The 23,669-nt window shown below is 40.1% G+C and overlaps 4 protein-coding genes across 9 annotated transcripts in view; all 4 read right to left on the reverse strand.

Moving 5' to 3' along the window:
• Window positions 1-2,457: 2,457 nt before the first annotated feature.
• On the reverse strand, window positions 2,458-4,498 carry c10hxorf65 (chromosome 10 CXorf65 homolog). The gene is made up of 5 exons (XM_056601207.1): window positions 4,494-4,498; window positions 3,822-3,949; window positions 3,241-3,360; window positions 2,949-3,017; window positions 2,458-2,465 (listed from the first exon to the last, which is right to left on the reverse strand). The coding sequence occupies exons 1-5, from the start codon at window positions 4,496-4,498 to the stop codon at window positions 2,458-2,460; spliced, it is 330 nt and encodes a 109-aa protein (XP_056457182.1).
• Window positions 3,944-6,025, reverse strand: zgc:92907 (uncharacterized protein LOC436733 homolog). The gene is made up of 4 exons (XM_056600454.1): window positions 5,844-6,025; window positions 5,195-5,357; window positions 4,883-5,021; window positions 3,944-4,729 (listed from the first exon to the last, which is right to left on the reverse strand). Exons 1-4 carry the CDS (start codon window positions 5,922-5,924, stop codon window positions 4,618-4,620), a joined length of 495 nt encoding a protein of 164 aa, XP_056456429.1. The 5' UTR covers window positions 5,925-6,025; the 3' UTR covers window positions 3,944-4,617.
• Window positions 6,026-6,196: 171 nt separating this feature from the next.
• rap2c (RAP2C, member of RAS oncogene family) lies at window positions 6,197-9,978 on the reverse strand. Its single transcript, XM_056600453.1, has 3 exons — window positions 9,088-9,978; window positions 8,527-8,814; window positions 6,197-7,775 (listed from the first exon to the last, which is right to left on the reverse strand). The coding sequence occupies exons 1-2, from the start codon at window positions 9,358-9,360 to the stop codon at window positions 8,536-8,538; spliced, it is 552 nt and encodes a 183-aa protein (XP_056456428.1). The 5' UTR covers window positions 9,361-9,978; the 3' UTR covers window positions 6,197-7,775; window positions 8,527-8,535.
• A 440-nt stretch (window positions 9,979-10,418) lies between these two features.
• The window catches only part of mbnl3 (muscleblind-like splicing regulator 3), a 21,245-nt gene continuing 7,994 nt past the window's right edge, over window positions 10,419-23,669 (reverse strand). Inside the window, exons 5-9 of one of the 6 annotated variants that reach the window (XM_056600199.1) lie at window positions 21,289-21,439; window positions 19,844-19,879; window positions 19,128-19,238; window positions 17,290-17,381; window positions 16,279-16,367 (exon numbers count right to left, since the gene is read on the reverse strand). In XM_056600199.1, the coding sequence (XP_056456174.1) occupies window positions 16,365-16,367; window positions 17,290-17,381; window positions 19,128-19,238; window positions 19,844-19,879; window positions 21,289-21,439 (393 nt within the window). In that variant the 3' untranslated portion in view covers window positions 16,279-16,364. Of the gene's footprint in view, window positions 16,368-17,289; window positions 17,382-19,127; window positions 19,239-19,843; window positions 19,880-21,288; window positions 21,440-23,669 lie in introns of all 6 variants that reach the window. The other 5 variants (XM_056600197.1, XM_056600200.1, XM_056600198.1 and 2 more) reach the window with 5 other exon arrangements.

Here is a 23,669-nt window from a genome sequence, read left to right on the forward strand (position 1 = left end):
GATCGCAGTATGTCTCTCATCATGGGATGTCTATTGTCTACCACTGTCCCTTTAGCTGGGATAGAGTTTGGGCTTTACTTAACCTCGGCCCTTAGCTACAATTGTTCTTAGACATTTATTTTTGTTTGTTTGTTTTGCCTTATTTTATTTTTTCTGTAAAGCACTTTAACTGTTTAGAAAAGCGCTGTATAAATAAAGATTATTGTTATTATTATTATACTTAGGTAGTTGTTACTTTTCAATAGTCCAGCAAACTTCTTGCTGCAGTGAAAATGACTATGGCTACCTCAGAATGTTGACCTCAGACAAAACGGCCCTCGTCTAATTTAACTAAATGTAGGCTACTAAACTTGTCCTGCTATCTTGTTGTATAAGCTCAGTGGATGAGGGGATGCATGTTACAAATGGATGGTTGAAATGAATCACAAGGTGGAGATCACAGAAAAGCCTTTTTTAAATAGGATTTTGCAGCCATTCGCCTGTTTGATTCAGTTATTTGTATTTGCAAAACATCTCATAACTTCTATGAAAAAAAGTCTTCTACACACCTTAAAACCTTTGTTTAAAGGAGATTTTTGTAGGTCTAAATATCACATTAATCTAACTGTAACCCATTGCTCATCCATTGAAAGATATAATACAAACACTCATTTCCATGGTCGGATTTACCAGACAGACACACTCTAGTGTGATAATCAAAGTTGCACAATTCCAGTTCCCAGAACCATCTTTTGTTAGATTTACACACAGACATGTCCCGACAAGCAGGACTGGTCAAGATTACCTCACACCAGGGTTAATTTCCCCTTAACTTGTTTAAAACATCAACCACTTGTCTTAAACATCCACCACTATTTGGAAGGGAATTAGCTAATCTAATGTAATTCTACTGATGTATCAACAGTGCAACCATGTGAATATAGCAATATTCACATGGTTGGACTGTCAATATTTACATTAGGAAATTACCTAATACAGGGTTTGCTTAAGAGAATATGTAACCGTATAAATATAATTCAATTATTTTTAGAATTAGAATTGAGACCATTTCAGGCATCATGTCTGGTTTGGTAGCATTATGTTCAATTTAGAATAATTAAGCACGCAGACGCTAACTATATCTTGATTTAAAAGGCATAAAGGGGTAATATTGTATATTTTCTTTAATAAAACAGGAAATGTGGCTACAATTTGTGTTTCTACTGCTATCACATGGTATTAAGTTGTGCTTTTACAAAACATTTTGGTCTAAATGTTGTGATGTTGAAAAGCAACATCACAAAACAAAATATTAACGGCCAAATATTATCCAACAGACAATGATTTAAACTAATATAAGCACACTTATTTATATGAATATAAAAAAATAAAAATTGAACTTCTTAAACAGGACAGCATTACAAAAAGGCTAATCTATCTTCTATGTTAATCTGGTACATACGTTGATGCTTTTATTAACAGTTATATTGCGGCACTGGCAAGCATGATCGTTGACATATTGTTTGTGGAATAGCCTTAGTAAATGAACCTAACTGATACCATCTGAACAGGAAGCTACGCCAAAGGCAGAAGTAGAATAAAATAGGTCAAATTGTGTGCCGCTTCTTATTTGGTTTAAATGCGCACAACTAACAGTACGTGTCGAGGATTTGGGATTTAATATTTAATGTCTATATATAGTGTCTATTTTAAACAGTTTAACCAGTTAGCTGGAGCGGTTGTAGAATAGGCAACAGAGGAGCCTAGATCCACTGAAATTATGAAAAATGGCTACACTAAGACAGAAGCAACTCTAATGCACGAAAGATTTTGAAGGCTGCTTCTCCCACACAACATTAAATAGATCTATGATGGGAGAAGATGTAGGCTATTCAAATAAGAATAAATTATACAAATGTACTCTTATCTTACTAGAACAAACCTCTATATTTAAATATTGTCCAGGTGCATCAATACACATTATACATTGTAATATAGACGCTATTTCAATATTTGGATAGTATCTCCTTCCTGTAACACAAGTAAATCCTTCCAGGTCATGTAAATTATTTAAAGAAATGTCCAAACTTTTTCAATCAGGGAGGGGATATTAACATTGATACAAGAACTGCAGCGATTACATGGATTGTTTTCAATTTGATGTCAGACCTCGGTAAGCACAGGTATGCTTATAACCTTAATACAAAGTTGGATCATACTGGTGCAATGGTATACCAAAGGAGAACAGACCTCAGCCCTGCTGTCACACCAGCGGTAAACAGGATCCATATGTTCTCACTTTGGTTTTCTTCGTTTTTTGGCGCTGAGTTTCAGGGGCGTGGATCTGCTTTCGACTCCGACCTTTAGTTCGCTGCATATGAGAGGATGAGGATAACCTTTGATATTAAGATGTAGGTACGACTTGATATTACACAATACAGCATGCATCAATACCAACAAATAAACAAACACATTATATCAGGGTTCTATACACAAAGAAACCGGTATTCACACAATCACAATATATCAGAGTTCTGTAACAACAAAAAAACAAACAGACTCAAACACACTATAGCAAGTTATAGAGCAAAAATAAAACAGATATGCGCTCAAAAACAGTATATCAGGTTTATGTCCAAACAAACAATCACAAAGTAGCAAGGTTCTATACCAACATCAAAAGATAGAAGACAAGCTCACAGAATGGGTGGACGGGGCCACAGGGGGCATCTTTGTGGCTCTGTGGGCCAACTGAGAAGACAGCTCTTGTTGGCGTCGCTTTTCTAGTCTGGTAGCATGAGACTGCAATTTATCTGAAACACACACACATACGAATAGGCATACAACCAAACGCAAGCACAGGCACACATTTTAAAAGAAATTCCTAAATACACAGGCAAAATACCCTACACACACCCAGTGGCTATGATTTTGAATAAATGGTGTGTTGAACTGTTGAAAATAGTTACCAAGGAGAGCATGGTCTGGATTGTCCAACAATGGGAGGATGGAAACATAGGCCCCATCCTTTGGGCTTCCTGATGAGAAAAACTATATAACCATTACATTGTTTTCAATCTTAAAAATCTATTTATCGTTGGCGGATACGTGGCTTTACTGTTCTGTATATATCGTATACTGAGATATGAAATTGGATTGAGGTCATGGTTACCTTGTCATATCACATTATCTGTGAAAATTAATTCAAGTTCCTGTTAATCAGTTTGACCATTTCTGGTCAGTTCTTTTGAAAAAGCTCACGTTTGACAATGCAGGAAATGAAGAAGCATCTGGCAGGAAGTAATCTGTTTGCATACTCATGGTGTTGGGAAAGAAAGAGCAGTTTCAGTCCGCCTTGATCATCACACAAATCAACCAGTCCTGAAAACACACAAAAATGCACAATCTGGCAGACAAATAGTGTGTGCGTCAGAGTGATGTATTTGGACCACATCACTTTATCAGTACAATACCACTACGTCTGAATAGTTAACAGAGTGGTTATTTTAGTAATTTTGTAATTACTCAGAGGACAGATGCTTGAGGTAACAGGACACCTTTGGATAAGCTGTGTAAGATATTGAATGTCTGCTTTCAGTGATCCATTGCATGAGTCCAACATTTGCTAATGAGCATTACATGATGACCAAACCAAGATATCAAACATGAAATCATAAAGAGAAGGATTATAATCTCATAATTTATAACTCACACCAATTTATGCATTTTATATTATAATAGTGAAAACGTTTTTTCAGATTCAGTGGTTTTAATGGGATCCAGTTTTCATAATTAATTATCTTTTAATAGTCAGAACTGGATCCCTCTGCACCCTCTCCCACCTGCATCAGGAATGTGAAGTTTAGTCCTCAGGTACTGCAGAAGCACATCCACCCGACAGCTGGTGTTGACGAGAAACTGCTGGTCATCTGAGCCAGAGCAATACAATACGCAGATATAATCAAGAAGTCTGTTGAACTAAAAAAAACGTTATTTATAACAGCACATTTTTAAGAAGCTTGTGGCTTACCTCCGTGTTTAATATGTACGAACATCACTCTTGAAGTTTTAAAACAAATTAGAAAATACAAATATCGTATGAGGAGAGAATTCTTTCTTTATTAAATCCAGTCAAGAGAAGGGAGCCTGCTCAGTGGTTTTCAACGACTGATTGGCTATCTAGTCCTCTGCTCATTGGGTTGGACAAACCCAAAGAGGTGTTGGTTTTCATCACAGAGGATAACTCTTCCCTGGATTGTCTCCGTTTGGACTCAGGTGACCCATGTCTGAATCATTCAAGTCTTTTAATACAAAATTAAATAAAAATACAAAACCTGAAAACCGTGAGAGTGAAACTTAATATAACAACTATCAAGATGACCATCTACTTCATGTTTTAACATAAAGTAATAATTAAATGAAATGATGAATAATGATAATAAAATGTAAAATATACAATTATGTACAATATACAATCTTGTACAACTTTTTGCATGAATAATAGTCAATGGTACCCCATTTCTGACCTTACAAAAGCGAAAGAAAATCAACAAATCTATTGGACAATCTCAGCAATAATGTATGAGCAAGTACTATTAAATATATATGGTTACAGATTGATTTACTCAACAGACAAATTCACTGTACGGCAAGGGCTATATCCAGAAAGTTCGCAAAATGCGTTGTCTGTGCAGGTGGGAAAGGCACCAGTACAGACAGGTCCATTGTTCTCAGGGTGTCCGTAAGGGAACTGAAAGAGAGAGGAAATACTGTCATTGCCTTCACCTCTTCTTAGACATAGGCCAGGGACAAAAAATATAGGTTACGTATTTAAACAATTGCTTTTCAGGTAGATTCTTCAACTCTGGCAGGTAAAAAGACAGACTTGTAAACCAGAACAGACCTGCAGGTGCAGTAGAGCAGGTGAGACTCTTTATGGAGCTGTCGAGCTAGCTCCAGCTGATGGTTGTCCATCAGCTTGTTGTTGACCACCACCAGAAGAGGCTTGCGCGCTCCCAGAGCCTCCAGACAGCTCCCAGCCCCTGGGGTGCAGAGGGCAGAGTGTAGCTCATGTTGACGAACCGCCCTCCAATTATTGAGCGACATCAACCCAAGAATGACTAAATAAACACGATTCTACTTTCTTTTTCATATTTAGTTAATCAGTGACTAGGGGGTGCCGAATGATTATGCGGCCCTTGGTTGATAAACACACCTGCGTGGCTGATGACAAGGTCAGCACGAGCGATGTCTTCAGAAATTGAGTCTTTGAAACGGAAGGCCTCCAGTTTGAGATCTAGACCACTCTCTGGACCAGGAAGGACAGAGCCTCTTCCCACCTGTAGAACCAAACGCTCATAACCACGAGCCTTTAGTGCCTGTGGGAAATTAATAAGGGCATAAATGTATGATGAATGAATCAATGTTGACAGTTAAATGATAGGTGAGGGCAAGACATTTTAGTTATTGGAACTGTCCATTTAAGAAACTAAGGAAACGGAAACACTCATTAAACCTTGGACATACATATTGAAAAGTATCCATTGGGACAATAAACTGGAAACTAAGGTACGTCCTGGAAACATGACTCATTTTATTACTCATTTAGTATACGGTTTTTTTTTCCAAAGCGAGGAAGTGGCTGATTCGTCTTTCCTCAGGGCTGCCTGCAGTAGTAGCCACTAGCCACGTTATTCTACTCTTTTACATAGTTTGAATTCGTGGATTCAGTTTCTCACGTAATTTATTGGAATGGTTAGCACAAGGTTAATTATAACATAATGGACACCTCGTCGGGCATTATCCCTTACATATTGTATGGCGGTCACTCATTTCTGATAACTTTAAAACAGCGTACTACTCACCTTAACAGCTTCAGGAGTCTTTATCGTTAGAATGAGCTCATCGAAACTTGTAGTACCCACAGTAACAAATACGGTCTTCATTGTTGTCAACTTTACGATGAAAACAATACCATGAATTTGGTGTGTGTACGTGTGTACAGGCTTTGAACAAATCGCTACCTTCCTCCTTGTTCGGTCAGATGTCGGCCGTCTGAATAACGGACCACACTGCCACCTAGCGGATTGGAGCTGGTACCGCTACAAACTACATTTATTATACCATAAATATATATATTTTAATGTACATGTAATTTGCCTATTAAGAGATGTTGGTTAAAATAATCAGTTTTTTTGTGTTTAAAGAAAAAAATGCTAAACAAGTGTACTGAGAAGCAGTGGTTCAGTAGAGTTCAATCTATATAAGATGAAGATGGTAGCTATTGGTTTAGTCCAAATAATCAATAGAAAATACATTATTGGCATTGAATAAATGTGTAATGGTAACTCCAAATATGTAACATTTTAATGAGAATGTAAGAAAATGAAACACAAATACGTAGTTCCTGAATCCTGATCAGGTACCCTGACCTACCCAGTCAGGTATCCCTAGCTATAAAGAAACACACGGAGGCGGGAATGAAACAGAAAGTTTTTAAGGCTCTGTTAAATTCTCAGTTTCAAAAACAATAGACTATATCTCGAAGTCACAAAAGCAGAAAAAAACTAGTAGGCCTCTAATTTGAAATGTTAAAAATTGGCTAGCGCTGTCATTAGTTTGTAATAAATAGATAAAGAAAATAAAAAATAAAGCAAAGTACATCATGATCAGTTACAGGGACTGGAATTTAAGCTAAACCACAATGGAGTCACCAAGAACTGTCATCTCTAGAGGTCAAAGTAAATCCATTTTGTCCAAAAGAGGGACTTTGTTTTTGTGAGCTAACTTTGGTTATCATTACTAGGGAAACCCCCCTCCCTCAGAATTAACCAGCCCTCCTTATCATAAATGGCGAACAGCACCAGATATTTTGACCCTTAGTGACAGTGCTTGCACACATCATGGTTGGTTTTTATTCAAGCTCCTGAAAGTCCATTGGCTCATTTTTGTAATGTGTAATTGTTTTTTTAAAAACTGCTTATTGTCACCATACATATGTGCTTGGCTATCAACAGATACACGTAGTAGATACTAAATCGCGAACCCGATCGACCACTGCAACTGGATAAAGAAAAGGGTAGCAGTTAAAACCAAGATAGAATAATAAAACCACATTCAAGTAGAGAACATTGTTAGCTTCCACAACACCGCAATTTCTGTTCTACAAGCAGGATTTTATAACTTGAAAATAGACAGCAAAGTGAGCCATAACGACTATGTATAGTACGGGACATTATTTGCTTGTGGATTAGTCATAAGGTCAGGGAAGTATGCATGCTTAAAAGTAAAGTTTGTTTCGTTATAGTAAAATACTGATTTGAGATTCAAAACTTTTATACAAGTTAAAATATCAACGATATAATGATTAAGCAGCTTTGAAAAAGAGCTGCGGTAAAACAACAACTCCTGTTTTGTTTTTTTTAAACCACAGGAATACACCCAACGCAAAAGACATCAGAGAATAAAAGTCCCATATGGCCGCTTGAACCTGCCGCCTTCCAGCTTGAAGTTGACGGCTGTGGCTGTAGCTGTAAGCTGTGTGTCGGGTTTGCAACAAAGGCCATGGAGTTTCCACACAGACCGTGTTTCTGGAGTCACAATAGTAAAAATAGAGAAGGCCCCGGAGGAACGCTTCTCCTTTGAGGAGGTTCACGGCGGAAAAGTCACAAACCGGTCGTTCAGTAGGAACACTGCCAGCGGCAGGAAGTCAACAACAGGGCTAAACTCAACTTGGCCCCTGGATCATGGGTCATCCAAACAGGAAATGGCTGCTCCAACCTCAGTAAATGATGCCTCTATAAAAAGGAAAAAAAACAACGAGAACAAGAAGAAAGGACAAATTTGGTTTAATAAGGGGAGACTCAAATGACAAATGACAATGTTCATTGTCATCCGGAATTACCAGTTGTGAAACTGGCAAGTACAGATTTGTTTTTCCTTTTCTACTGGCTGGATCTCAGGTAGCTTGGTTTATTTGGCTCTTCCTGAGCTACAGTGGTTTTTTATCCCCTTTCCCACCACTCTAGCACCTCTCTGTTGTAGGCCCTTCTTCATGCAGCATTCCTCTGATGATCGTATGATAACAGTCTAAACCAACAGCTCTGCCAGAGGACGACACCCACTCATCCTTCTCACTTCCAACTGCTGAGATCTCAACCGATTTTCACAAGCTTGAACTCTACACTACCCAGTACAATGTGCGTCACAGAGGAATAGATGTGACATTATATAATACTAAATGATATATTCGAGAGCGGCTATGTTAAAGTACTCTTGTGTAAAGCTTGATGAAGAATCGAAATACTGATATTTGACGGCACGTTGCTGAAATTGTACAGCATCCCCTCCCGCGTTGGTAGACTGAATGGGTCTGATCAAGTTCAACTTGTTCCTGTCTAGCTCGACTTGTGGAGAATGGTTTTAACACTCCCTGGGTAAGGGGTTAGATTCCAACTTGGGCCACCCATACAAGGAATGTATGCAATTTGGATAATATGTACATTACATATTACAATGAACTGGATGAGAGACTAGTTTGGTACATACCTGTTGTGCTCACTGTATAACGCATGCAGTGCAGCACTGTTCCTGTTTCTCTGGCAATGTAGAATAGTTCATCTGTCGCACGATCTCAGCAAACAGCTCGTCCACCATGGTCTTGCTCTTGGCTGAGGTTTCGATGAAGGGACACCCCCACTCCTGGGCCAGGGCACGGCCATCGGACCCAGCCACCTCGCGCTCAGACTCCAGGTCCACTTTGTTACCAACCAGGATCAATGGTACTTTCTCAAACCGTTTCACACGAACTATTTGGTCCCTCATCGGTCTGATATCCTGTAAGACAGAAGAGGATGTGCAATTCTTAGTATGACGGATGACGTATAAGCTGCCCTACACAAAATAAAATAAAACATTTTGTGTGAGATTATAACAGTTAAATGTAAATAAACCAAGTATCATCAAGTTCTGCAAACGGCAGTGTAGCATATATGGATAGTTATCCAAAACATCTAAACAAATAATCATATCATACCAGTGCACCAGTTGACCAGCAAGTGGAGTGTGATCTACGCTAGTCAATAATCATCAACAATAAGCATGAGATACCTGGAATGACTGCTGATTGACCAGGCTGTAGACAAGTATGAACCCCTGTCCATTCTTGATGTAGAGATCCCTCATGGACGCGAACTGTTCCGTGCCTGCTGTGTCGAGGATTTCCAGCACAGAGGGCGACGAATCCACCTCGATCTCTTTCCGATAGAAGTCTTCGATCGTCGGGTCATATTTTTCGATGAAAGTGCCGGTGACAAACTGTACAGTCAGCGCAGACTTGCCCACGCCACCGCTCCCCAACACAACAACTTTGTATTCCTTCATTGGGGTTCTCGACTTTGACCCAAGCTATTTTACAAGCTAACGAGTTAGCACGACCGCTATAGCTGTTGTGACAACATTTATCACAACTAAGACGAGCCAAAGATGTACCCAACAAGCGACTGAAGCTAATGGGTTTACCGGGCCTCGTATATGAACCGAAGCCCGACTCCCGCATCCAACAATACGACAAAGCGAGCTTCGCGTTAGTTGGCATGCAAAGTTGTTGATCACCGCTCACGTTAGCCACTAATGTTAGCTAATGCGGTTTTCACACTGCTCCATACTGGCTATGAGAGAGAAGCCTCCGCAAGCTAACCAGAACAAGAAATGCAGTACAATCCTTTATATTTGTCCGTGTGGCTAGTAGCTTACCAGCAAGTCAAATAAGCACCAAGTTAAATCTTACCGATGTATCCCTAATTCTAGATCGCATGTCAAGCTGCTGTGTGTGTACACACATACACACGCACACACGCACGCACACACACACGCACACACACAAGAACTAACCTGCTAGTGTCGCAAAACGCACTGCTGTGACGGCCAGGGCCCGCTGGGGCTGGTACTACTGGTCCAAAAAGTCGCTTTCCTGAATATCCGGTTAATGATTGCGCCACAAATTCAAAGAGACACAGCGACTAATGATTATTTATACACAGAGAGAAACCGATGCAACTTTATAGTCACATAAGCTCAACCCCCCGCCCCTAGACAGACCGAGACACACCAAAAAAATGTGATTACTAAAGGGATGTATGCATTGATTTATACTATCGAACTTCCATAAAGGCCTAGTGGCGTTCGCAACATGTTTTAGAATTAAATTAATACATATTCCTGTTACATGCTGTTTATGATCAGCAGCATATTGCCCCATACATTTGAATTGACGAGCAAATAACATGGCTTGACTTTAATTATATTCTTTCTACATGCAATACCACTTACACTAGAAGTGCATCGATCCATAGTAGAGCTAGAGGGCCTTTTGACAATTAGTATGCACATCTTAGCCTTTATATCAACCATTAAGAAAATAACAACAATTCAGTGATGATCACCAATAAGGGCTTTATTAAAGGGTAAAACAAAACAAAAATAGAAAAAGGTCATCATCATCATATAGGCAAATTAACCTGCATTTTGATAATCATACACCACAAAATAAATTGCCATGTAGCAGTAGCACATAGAAACCCAATTAGCTAAAATATAACGATAAGCAACAATATGGTAGAGCGACGAAACTGGGCTGTGATGTTTCAGTGTGCAAGAGAGGCAGGCAGAGAGAGGGAAGAGAGAACAGAGAAGAAAGAAGAGAGAAGAGAGAGAGAAGTGTTTCGTATGGCTTAGTCCTCAACAGGCCCTTATGCTTTTTCTCTAGTTGCTATTTTGTTACTCGCTTCCATGGTTCACCAACTCTATCCAAAGTATTCAAGACAGCTACTCACTGTACATGCAGTTCTGGAAATGAATTGTGAAATGGAAATTGATTATAATGTTAGAGTTACACAAAGGAAAAACACAAATATATACGCTTAATGATGAAGGCACAGATAAACTTAACTGTGGTCAAGTGATAGCAACAAAAGTGGAATAAAAGCACAATGCAGTGATGTTAAACAAAAATCTACTGCCAGTGGAGCCCAATTCATACATGGTAGCCCACATGTACATTCCACTATACTATAGCAGTAGAAGTCTGCAGGATACAGAGCAAAATAGACACAAAGCTGATTTCCTGGGTTTGATATACACACAGTACAGAAGTATAGCATTAGGCATTAACACAATTTTAGAAAAAACAAAAAACAATCTTTTTTTCTCCCCCCATCCTGAAGGCTTCGAAACACCACAACGGAATGACTCTCGAGTTAATCCAACACTAGGACAGATGCCATGGCAACAAAATCATTGGCTTCACAAGCAATATATAAAGCGATAAATGACCAGGTTTGATGTATATAGTTTAAAGGGTATTTTGTATTAAAAGCTCTCTTGGAACATGTTTTTCACTGTCCAATCTTTGATAGAAATTCAATAGGTGAGTCAGATTCACTGATTATTGAGCAATCATAGTGATTGAGCAGAAAAACAAATGACATCATTTTCTTACAAAGAAATAAATGTAAAATTATCACTCATCCAGATATTCGGTTTAAAGACTGTTAAAGAAATGTTTTGGTAATAGGAGATTAATTATTTGAAATTTAATTCAGTAATTTGCGAAAGATTTATCACTGCTGCATTACGCAATCATTTGGAATCTTTTAAAAATGACAAAAAAGGTATCGTTAAATTAATCTTTCAAAGTTAATTTTAAGATCAGATACTTGCTGCACCTATAAAATGGTTGTCTAAATTGCTAAGATTTTTTTTACAGCATAACAATATCATGCTTAGCAAGCAGTAGGGCTTTAGCAAATAGAACAGGACAAATCATTCAAAACCGTCTTTCTCATAATTCCTAGAACTTATAACAGCATACTGGTTGTATTGCTTAACAATACAGCGATTTCGTTTTTATCAGTTTTCTCTATATTTATTCAAAATAAATTTTTGAATATTTTTGACATAGTTATGTACATAAGTGCAAACAAGGTGAATATCACACATTCGTACACCCCAGCGAGGATCGACATCAACCAGCACAGCTGGGCTAGCCGGAGAGGAAAGAGACTTCAGATGAACAACACTTCTAGTCGAGAAAAATCATCTAGTCCGAGGACGGAAGGTCCAAATAATGAATGGGAGAGGGCAGGTTGTGGTGTCCATCGTTTCATTTTTCAAGCCAAAAACCTCTTCACCTCCCAAAAGATACATGTTTACGTCAGCAAAAATCTATTTTTTTTACGTTTGACACCAACAAAAAGGAAAGAAAAACAATCAAAACAAAGCAGATTTAAGACACACTCACAAACCATAATAAAGTTACACGTGACCAGTCTCCCCAAAGGAATTTTGAATATTACAATGACTTATTTGTTTCCGTAAAACATACTCTAAACTAACTAAACATTCCCTTTTGTGAATAAGTAGGTTTATTCTCTAAATTGTTATTTCAATTTACGTGAAAAATAATTAGGTTAATACAAAGGTAGCCACATTGTAATTTTGTTGCCATAGCAACAGTAACTTTTCTAATCAACAATGGATCTATCAATTTAGGTATACATACTCGTTATAAGTCTACACAAAGTATTTTACTTAAATGAATATTTTTTATTTTCATGCATTGATTTATTTAGTCAAATAATTAAAAAAAAAGTTTAAACTTACCACTAAATTACTTTCATTACATTGCAATCACGACTTTATACAGTGACGAAGAAACCAGGCCCCATGGCTCTGTCCTGGCCATCAGAACCTCCAGTAGGACCGAATAATACGACCTGTCCTCATGCTTTGAGATCTGATCTCACGGTATGCAATGACAAAAAGGAGTTGCATATTCTCCACAGTCAAAGGGTATGAATTCATGAAGATGGCAAGAATAATTACAGTGGATACTAAACATCAGGTCTGTAGATAACCGAGGGTCAAGGAAAAGAGTGAGAGACTATAAAGAAAAAGATCATCTATGTACTCACACAAAAACACGTTCAAGTGTACAAGGAATAGACACTTTTAAACATGACAAACAATGGTAAACGTTCAGTTAAAATTAAATACCTCAAGAGTGGCACCATTCATTTGTCAAGTATTTTGTTATTCCAGCTGGATAGCAGTTGGTGAAGGCATAATGACATGACAGAAGAGAGATTTTTTTTCTTTTTTTTCTTGACTGGACAACGCATGTCTTCCAAAGCTCTAAGGTTTAGACAAAACAACTTGCCTGGACATTCTTTTCATCACTTCAATAAGTCAGAGAGAAACATTTGCCTTTAAAATCAAATTCATGAAACAAAGGTCGGGACAGAATTTGCTCAAGGATATAATTATTTTTTTAAGTAGTCACACCACCCATGAACATTAAATATAAATCTATATAATAATACACATACTTTAATGTCCTAACACAGTATCAACATGATATTTATGTTACCTTTGAAAAAGTCTATATGTAGTGAATCATTATATTTCCACATGCCATTCTTTTAAATGGGCATGGTTAATTTTTTTGCATTAAATACATTCACGACACAATAACATGACTTAAACATGACACATCTTCAGTGGGAAATGGCACAAAATGAGTCACCCTTTTCAGCTAATGGAATATGGGATTCATCGTCTCTTTTAACATAGATACATATGCACACAACTAATTAAGAGTATTGGTTACGTTTACCTTATTCATGTCAAGACAGCACAGCTGCCCCAAAGAAACTAGACAGATATAGCTTACTGTTATGATGAACGATGAACTACAGATCCATCTCTCCCTATCGATCTGTTTAACAGTGTATGAACAATCAACACTTAAGGAGACTGGAAAGAGGCACATATTCCCTTCACTTAATTGTATTAGAATTCGACGGCCAGTGTATTCTGTTTTTTATTTAATTTTTTATTATTCGATACCCACTGTGGGATCAAATCTGGGGCACCTTTCATATCTCCGGCCCACATATTTTGTTTTCTGGCTTCTCCTTGTGGGAATTAAGTCCTCCCCTGACTAGAGTAGTATTAGCATTTAGAGTCTGTAGACTATTAAAGAATGAACAGAATCAGAGGAAAAGAGAATACGCTTTTTAAGTCAGACAACACAGATTCAAGTTCTCTTTTTTCTCCCTGAAGAGCCAATTTAAATAACAATCTTAGTGCCACTGAGTCACTCCAACAGCCAAACAATGGGGTGAAATTTACCCCCAAAAATAGAATTATATTTAAAAGCAATTCCCTCGTTGCCGTTTTGTATTTTTTTATAGATTTCTACCAGGTACAGCGTTTGTGTTTCAATTTTCTGAAACACAAAAAGTTATCGCATTGACTAGGGATGTTCCATTCGTAGGCCACTACTCTTCCAATACAGACTTTGGTGAATTTGCACAAAAACAGGAAAGCACTTGCTGCTTTCATGCTGTGCAACCATTCTATCATCGGCTGTCAAAGCTCAAAGTTCCCAATTAAGAAATTGTTCAGTTTCAGCTTTGTTCCCCAGGCGATCATTTTGGTTCAAATAAGATCCAAGCCGACATGGGACCAGGACTTATTTTAACTCTTTCTAAAGCACCTACGATGTAATAGGCGTTATTTTTTACTTAACAAGTGCCCCGACTATGCTTAGAGATTGTCATTCATCAAACATTGCACAGAGATCCATAATCAAATTTGGAATTGGGATAATCTTAGAAAGACTGATAAACTGACCTCAAAGCCAAAGACAGTAGGTGGCGCTTGAGTAATTTCAAAGCTTTTACAGCCAAAGAACATTCACTGGTCAGATATACTGCACTGAAGACCAATTCTGATTTATAATGGTAGCTTTTATATTTATAATGATCTACTTTGATCCTGTATGAAAAGGTCAGAGTACATGGAATAACGCTCTTACACATAAGGGGAAATGTGTAAGAGTCATGCTGTTATTCATATTTAAAAGAACCGAAAATGCCCGGGCCAAGATGGCTGGAATAGGAATATTTTTTTATCTTCATCAAGGGCTAGCATTAAATAATTGATGGTGAAATATTCAACAAATTTGAAAGCAATAAATTATGATGCACTTTGGGCATTGCTTGGTTATCATAAATAAATGAAATACATCTAATTGGCAATATTAGCTACTAAAATGATAAATATATTGTAGTTTGACCTAATTGTAAACTTAAACTGGTATGGAGTTTAAGCTAAACACTAGTACTAGCCTTTATCATCTTACACATTGCTCCATAAAGACATTGTGTTGCTGAAGAAAGAGCACTACCATTTGCTCCAAATGAACCCCGTTCACCACTAGTTGTAATATTTTTAGGGTATAAATTGGATAGTTTTTGTTTACCCTCGAGAAAATAAAACAGAACGGAACCCTGTCTACAAAATTTCAATAAAATAAAAAAGAAATATTTTTTCACAGCCAAATTATTGTTTTCTTTAGTGACAGTCACATAAGGTCACATTTTGTGCCACAATAGATCATTTAAAGGCACAGACAAATTAACAATAACCGGATGTTCTGTTTCTCAGGTAGAATGAGATGATTGACCCTGAAAAAACACAAAACTTTTTTTGACAGCATTGTACTAATAAAATTGAGACATAAAATATTGAAACACAAATCATGAAACATAAATTCGATTTCATACAATACAAACCCCCCCCCCCCCCCTTTCCAACATAATGCCATCAGTGGCAAACATAATGGTGACCATTGGCATTCCGGTTAGTTAATCGAGTGGAATTCCTTAATTAGCATTTCCTGCCGTATTATTGATATTTTCTTATACTTTGGTGCAGTCACCCAGTCATGTCGTTTGCTCTTCAGTACAAGACGATGGCTTGGAACCCATGAGGGTTTTTTTTCGCTGTCGAAAACTTGTTTATGTGTGTGTTTATGTGTGTGTGTTTGCGTGTTTTAGTGCGTGTATTTCTTGAAGGTGTGGCACTGGGCATGTATGGCTGTGGGAGCCTGGGAGTGTCAGGCCACCGCCTAAAGTCAATACATGTCATGGCGACTGTTCTCCCCCCAATGCTCAAGAGGCTCCCCCTCCAAAGAGTGCGGCACTCGGCCCAGCTCCGGTATTCTGGGCCTTTTCTTTACACACTAAAACATCTCCACCTTCAGGTTCACACTGCCACTCGGTAAGTGTGCACATTTGGATTAGGCACATTTTTGTTGCATTCTGAGAGTCGAGTTACTCTTTAAGGGATGGGTGGGTGGATGGGTGTAGTAGAGTGGATAGGGTGAGGGGGCGGGGTTTCTTAACTGGGGTGGCGGGCCAGGCTCACTGAGTTGAGGCCCACCGGAGTGGCCATCAGCAGCTTGGGGACGGGACAGAAGTGGGTCTCCATCGGGATGCAATGGAGCTCCACTGCGTCGCCGTTCATGACCTCCGATGGGTCTACTGAGAGAGAGAGAGAGCGAGAGAGAGAGCGAGAGCGAGAGCGAGAGAGACCGGAAAGTGGGGAAATGTTATTTGCCATAACATAAAATATATAAGCATGTTGCTAAACAGGTTGGTTGAGTTAATTTAAGCAGAGGTTAAGATACATATAATATATATAATATATGCATGTGTAATTTAATGAATACATTTGATGCAGACGGTTACCCATGTGAGCTAGTGGGCCGCACCACAATGAACTGCTAATTTATTCAAACCATAATCCTGATTAAATTTCGGTTATACAGCCAATGTGCAAGACAGACAAAAACACAAATTAAACTTAAAAATACGGTGTACATTTGTACAATCAAAAATCAACATGATGCTCTGAACAATAATGAAAATGTGAGAATTCTTCATCCTTGAACAAATAGCAAATGTGTCTAATAATGGAGTAAGGCTACATTAGTATTAGGCATCTGAGCACTATTAATGAAGGTTGGATCCTTGATCAAGAGGCTTATCAGACCTCAGCTAGACATGCAGACTCCTGAAGTTCACCGGGACAAAGGAACACTTAAAAAAATCACTCGATTTTAAAGTACTCGTTGGGGGTTTTGAGGAAAACTCAAAATATTGTTGCTGAATTTGAAAGTTAAATAATTAAGGCCCTACCATGATAAAATAAAATGTGTATAACTGAGGATATTTTAGAGAAAGATCACATGATGGTCGATCACATGGACCACAAAGCTCGTCAGCTCATGTCACACCAAAAAACAAAAGCACACCCAAAAACCAAACAAGGATGAAATGTAACCAATGGGATCTCCATGAGAAAAATGTAATGGAGGCTCATGTCCCTTTCGCTAAAACAAGAGCCAATCAGCCACGGCTTAAAAAAAAAACACAAAGATGAACACAAAATGAAAGAGCAAACCTGATTGGACGCGGCGGATTCAGCGAAAGGAACATTGGTGACGTGGGTTGAGGCCGACGAGACAGTGGAGGAGGCACCGTGCGTCATGGGAACTTTTTATTCAGGCGAGAGCCAGACGAGACACACAGGGGACGAGGAAATGGGCGGGGCGGGGGGAGGGGGAGGGGGGTAGGAGGAGGAGGGAATAGGAATGATATGGTTACCATGGCGAAATGTAGCGGCGCAAACTTCATGGCAACAAGTCAAGGGACATCGCTAGGATGGGATTTCGAAGGGGGATCAAGAGAAACATGCAGATGATGAAATAGGAGAAATGAAAAACAAACTGAAATGGAGTCAATTGGAGATCCGACCAGTTACAAAACAAGAATACATGTTTCAATATTGTTCATGAGTGGTGGCCCAGGAGAATATGAAGTCTTACAATCTGTTGAGACCATTGACCATTGATAATTGCGTTAGGGCAAACCTGTGAATAAGGGCAACATTTGAATACAGTTAGATGCAAACATTAAGCTTCTTTTAAGAAGGTTACAGAAGTACAACTCTGAAAACAATGTTTCTTCTTGGACAGTTCTGTGTGATGTGAATAGAAACATACTGGAAATAGTATGAGACAGCTATTCTATTATTGAAATGGTAAAAATGACGATGAGTCAGCTGTTGTTGTAAAATTGAGCCATCAAACTCAACTTAAATGAAAGACTGAGCAGATTTACCTTAACCTTTTGAAAAAAAACGTAAATCACTGTCAGATGCAATAATTTCAGAGAAATATATATGGCAGGGGAATTGGCATCTTAATACAGGTGTAGGAAAACCAAAAAATAAACGAAGCAACTAAAACTGAAATTGAAAAAAATTGAAAACTATGAATGATAAAAATGAATAAGTCAACACTCACACACACACAAACACACACATATATACACACAATTAAATCCTGAAAAGCTCAATTTCCGTGTGAATATTCAACACATGAGCTTCAGATATAAATATTTATCGACAGAAAATCATGGGGTTTTGTTGTTACTCATTTCAGATGGGTTGTCTCAACAGGGTGGGTACAACTAATGCAACCACAATCTAGTCGGGTGGTTAAAATAAAAAAAAAACAGAAATGTTTTGTTTTTTTACCTCAACCGTTCTCAAAGCCACAACAACATTCTCTCTGCATACTTTATGTAAAAACGATTTCGTTTTCATTCCAAATAATCTGTATTCCCACACACTGGCAGCACAAACTGGCTCTCATTCATCATGCCTGTTCCCAACAAGACGTAACCATCCAGTAACTCCTCACTTGTAAATGCTTTTGCAATAAAAGTGATTATATTTTGAAAGCATGACTGTGTTTGAAATATGCAACACACATTCTATTGGCCTCTATACTGTCTCAGTCTTAAGCTGACGTTTCTCCCTTTATAATATTGCATAAATAATATGAATCCATACATCTTATAGCATCTCGAATATATTATAGTATACTATGAACAATGCATTGTATTTAAAAAGCTCTGTTGTTAAAAAGCTCAGCAACTAGGCGGTCAGGAGGCCGTCAGCATTAAGTAACATCGGAGCTCTAGGTTGTATTACATCATCGCACTGCAGCCCAGACATCATCACTAGTTATATTGACACCTCAAATTCATATTTAGCACCGTAACAACATGGCCAGCATCAGCGACTGATGGCCCACTGTCGTCTACTACCCGGCCCCCCCCCCCGGGGCCCAGCAGCGGCCGGGGGGGTAGAGGTGCCGTGGGTGCAGGGGGTTTGAGACAGCGGGGGTCTGGGGACGGAAGGCCCTAGGAGATGGGGGGGGGGGGGGCCCTCACCAGTGAATCCAGGTATAGACAGCAGGCGGCCAGGCCCCTGCCGGCAGCCGCTCCAGTCCCGTCTCTCCCAGCGGCCCTCTGCCGCCGGCGGGGCCGCGGCTTTCATAAGTCCTACGGGAGACAGGGAGGGAGGCTTACTGGGGGGCCCCCAGCAGGCCTGCTCACACACCCTCTGGTGCCGAGCTAAGGGGGCTACCGGAGGGCCGGCATACCCGCCGACACACGCACACACAGACGCCCACGCACACACACACACACAGACAGACACCCGCATATGAAGACACACACACACACACACACACACACACACACACACACACACACACACACACACACACACACACACACACACACACACACACACACACACACACACACACACACACACACAAACAGGCGGACAAGCTCACACATGCACATATGCTCACACGCACGCCACACAGACACACAAAAATAATCACACACACATACACACAAACACACACACACACACACACACACACACACACACCGAGGGCATGTACAGGAATGTACAAAAATCTTCAGACGCGACACATGAGTTGTAGAGGAGGCCAAGAGATGGGCGTGAGCCGATTAAGAGACCATGAAGAGATAAGGAGGCAAACTGGAAAGTTCCCTTCGATAGCAAGAGGAGCTTAATGTGTGACGAGTCTACAGCTATGTCGCTTGCGCAGGAGTTAAGAGAACAGCCCTACCTATGGCTCCTGAGGGGGCCATGTACAAGATGGAGCCTGATGTCGTCCATTCATAAACACACACACACACACACACACACACACACACAGCGCATGCACACAAACGCAGACACACACAAACGCAGACACACACACACACACACACACACACACACACACACACACACACACACACACACACACACACACACACACACACACACACACACACACACACACACACACACACACACACACACAATGATGAATGGAGCAGTGGGGATAAAGATGAACAGAAAGAAAGAAAGGAGGGAAAATGGACAGAAGAAGGTGGGGCCAAAAAAAAAAGTGTTGTTTAATAAACAGAACAATTATGTGCACAGAACTGGCATCACAGGTGCGTAACCTTTGACCCCATATAAATATTCTACATACGTAACAATCTTTAAATTGACTGCATCCTCTTTGACATTATCATCTTCCAACTCCACTACTGGACAGCTCTATCAATTCACTCGCAAAATTTCCCTTTAGGCTGATTTATAGTCTGTGTTCACATTTCTTCAATCAAGGTAATATTTGCTCTCATATGCTCCTGGGCTTGCAATGAACATTGAACACATAAAGCACATGAAGCCATCAGACAACCCGTCACACAGGAAAGGGAGGCACAAACACAGAGTGTAACGAGGAAGGGAACATTCACAAGCACAAGGAATCCCTGCATGTAGAGAACACACACATGAACTGCACCACAGCTCTCAAGACCATCGACTGAACCAATAATCAATTAAAAAACAACAATCCATTTGTGGCGTTATCAATATGAGTCACTGGGTCTTAAAATACTGGATTGTGTAATATTTATTATTTCTGTCTTTCAGCAGACAATTTTCTCAGAAGCTGAAATGCAGTCAAAAAGGGGCAGGGAGGGGATATGCGTCTTGTTCAGTTACCCAGTACTTAGTCCACACCACACACCATATAGTCACGACCCTAGCCTGCTCAACGTTAAGACCTCCATACTAATACTATACGTCTTTGGTTTTTAACGAAGGGAGGAATCAACATCAGTTCTTAAGGCTAAGTTATGGTTGGATGTCGACGCATCGCAAGGGGACATACCCATTACAACCTTGCGGACCCTCTTTGCGTCCAAGTGCCTGACGTGTGCCTCCAAAGATTTGTCACCTTGCGTCGAGGTCGACGCAGCATCAAGGGCTGTGATGAGTCCGTTAACGTCGACCCGACCTTAATCCTACGCAGAACCAAAACAGCTTCACGACTGCGTCGAAGCGACTGCGTGGTCGTTGCGTTGCGTCAAACGTGGAACCATATAACTCTACCTGTCGTCCAACACCCTATAGTCACGACCCTATCCTGCCTCATGTCTGCCCCTCAGACGTCAAAGAGGGCCTCGTGGCGTTCAACACAGAGGGGACCCCCGGTGAGCGTGCGGGACTGACCGGTGGGGATGAAGGTCTGCTGCAGCTGCATGTTGGCCAGGGCCTGCTGGTAGTGGAACATGCTGGGGCTGAAGACAGTGGCGGGGGCTCCGTTACTCTTCTCCATGGGGGACCTCTTTGGTAGTTGGTGCATGGCCCCCTGGGGAACCTGCTGGCGGGATGGAGGGGGAGGGAGGGAGACAGAGCGGGAGTCAAGATGGAGGGGAGTGAGAGAGGGAGGGAGTCAGGGAGGGAGGAATGGAGGGGGTGAGAGAGGGAGGAAGGGAAAAAGAGGGAAGGTGGGAGGAAGAGAACGGAAAGAAAGAAAGACAGAAATAAATAAAGAAGGAAGGAAAAAGGTAAGAAACGAACAGACAAAATAACTGAAGCAGCTTTCCCTTCAACAGTTCAAGAGTCTTTACAGTATTGTCCCTGCTTATTATTATTTTATAGCTGCAGCCTGCAGGTTATCCTGACCAGCACTGCAGTGTCTGAGCCTGAACCGTCATTGTAGAGTGGAGTTTGGTGCACCGCCACAAGAGGGCACTGTGGCGTGTAGTGAGCACGACTGAGATGTAGGCCAGCCCAGAGGTCAGGACAAGAGCGAAGTGGGACAGTGACGAGTCCTTTTCTAACAAGGTAGCCGTGCCCGCAGATGCTGTTGGTTACCAACCGTGTGTTCTCTACCAGGGTGTTTACCGTGAGCCGACCAGCTTGGTTAAATGACGCAGTAATAAGGAATTCCTTAAAGAACACGGCAATCATAGTTTTGCTTTGTTAGTGAAAATGGCTGCAATACCTACACCAAAGAAAAAGCATAGAGGCAGGGACGGACCGACGGATCACAACATGAAGCATTGTGCTATAACAACGGTAGTCACGGCAACCAGGATGACATAACACGGGGGTTTGGGTAAACAACAGCAGAACTAAAACAGAATGAAAAGGAAACGGTGCCCTTGTGTCGGCTGGTCTCCCTGCCTCCTCCCTCTCCCAGAGCCAGCGTCTCTCTTCCCTCTTGTTGCTTCAACATCTGCATTGCAGATCAGCGTACCGCTTGGAATACAGGGACTCTCAACGCCAGCCCTGATAGTCTGTCCATTTTGATGTACAGTTCTTATATGATAGGCAATCTTATGTGCATTAATGTATTTATGGATACATACATGAAACCAAAAAAAATCTGTGATTACCTGTCTTATATGTTTTTTTCATCTAAAATATGCTCGCATTTCCACTAGTTACACACAATAAAAGGTCCAGTGTGTAGAAAATAGTAGCATCTAGCGGTGGAGTTGCAGAATGCAGTCAACTCTAACCAATCACAGTTCTCCATCCGCTGCCTTTGTCATGGTCACCATGGCCTTTACTTATTGGGAGACATGGCAGAGGTTACAGCCTGTTGACGGTTCTCCACATACAGTCCTGCTATCACATCTTTAGTCGTAAACTACATTGATAGACCTAAAATGATCCGTGAGATGCAATGATTATTAATCTTGATAGTTGTAAGAGCTACAAGCCATTGTTTTCTGGCACTGATGGATTTTGATCGTGATCGTTCCTTTTGGATACCAACTCTCTCCAAAAGAGTTTCGTTATCGAACATGGATACAGCCCCAAAAATGTCTCCACAGAATAAGTGAATTAAAGAATGAACACCCACACTTATAATCCCTTCATTTGCGAACTTCCATTCGCTACACTATTTTACACGTGGCTTAAAAAGTGAAACTCCATTATAATTGAATCCTCTAACTACATCGGAAATTCTGGTGAAATGATGGAGCATGCCCGTCTACACTGGCTATCAGAGGCGCGTCCAAGAGGGTGAAGCTTCTTCAACACTATCAGTCAGACACCACTACAACCTTCAAGTCACAACTCAAAACTCACCTGTTCAAACTCGCACACAACGTCTAACTGATCACTGTTTTGATTGTTTGTTTGTTTTGTTTTGTCTTGTTTTTGTTTTATTTATTTTTTATTTTTTATGTTTATTTTTTTATTTTTTTTTATTTCTTTTCCACAATGTCTTTTTTTTTTTTTTTTTTTGAACGATTTATGATGACTATATGCTCTGTAAGGTGACCTTGGGTGTCTTGAAAGGCGCCTCTAAATTAAATGTATTATTATTATTATTATTATTACTATAGTATAGCGCCAAGCTAGTGTGGGTGTGGAGAGCTCGGTCTAGCGGTAGACTTTGATGACCCGGTCCGAGAGGGGGTTAAGCTTCTTGTACAAATAATATAAGACCATGGTGTGTGGTGCATTTCATATACAACATCGCTCATCTTAAAGCTCCTGTCCAATTACTGAACGTATAAAGTATCACAAATAGGTCGTAGCCATGGGGATAACAAATCCTTCCTAGAACCCTGACCCCAGAAGGCTTTTTT

The sequence above is a fragment of the Gadus chalcogrammus genome, chromosome 10 (assembly GCF_026213295.1).
Source record: "Gadus chalcogrammus isolate NIFS_2021 chromosome 10, NIFS_Gcha_1.0, whole genome shotgun sequence".
NCBI lineage: Eukaryota > Metazoa > Chordata > Actinopteri > Gadiformes > Gadidae > Gadus > Gadus chalcogrammus.

What these genes read in the sequence shown, in the direction of transcription:
- rap2c (XM_056600453.1), bottom strand. Translation starts at nt 9,360, where the DNA reads ATGAAGGAATACAAAGTTGTTGTGTTGGGGAGCGGTGGCGTGGGCAAG. An exon ending in TCAATCAGCAGTCATTCCAG is followed by an intron (nt 8,815 to 9,087) that starts GTATCTCATGCT and finishes TCTGTCTTACAG; the next exon opens with GATATCAGACCGATGAGGGA.
- zgc:92907 (XM_056600454.1), bottom strand. Translation starts at nt 5,924, where the DNA reads ATGAAGACCGTATTTGTTACTGTGGGTACTACAAGTTTCGATGAGCTC. An exon ending in CCTTGTCATCAGCCACGCAG is followed by an intron (nt 5,022 to 5,194) that starts GTGTGTTTATCA and finishes TCTGCACCCCAG; the next exon opens with GGGCTGGGAGCTGTCTGGAG. An exon ending in CTGCTCTACTGCACCTGCAG is followed by an intron (nt 4,730 to 4,882) that starts GTCTGTTCTGGT and finishes TCTCTCTTTCAG; the next exon opens with TTCCCTTACGGACACCCTGA.
- c10hxorf65 (XM_056601207.1), bottom strand. An exon ending in ACTTCACATTCCTGATGCAG is followed by an intron (nt 3,361 to 3,821) that starts GTGGGAGAGGGT and finishes GTGTGTTTTCAG; the next exon opens with GACTGGTTGATTTGTGTGAT. An exon ending in CATTTCCTGCATTGTCAAAC is followed by an intron (nt 3,018 to 3,240) that starts GTGAGCTTTTTC and finishes TTTTCTCATCAG; the next exon opens with GAAGCCCAAAGGATGGGGCC.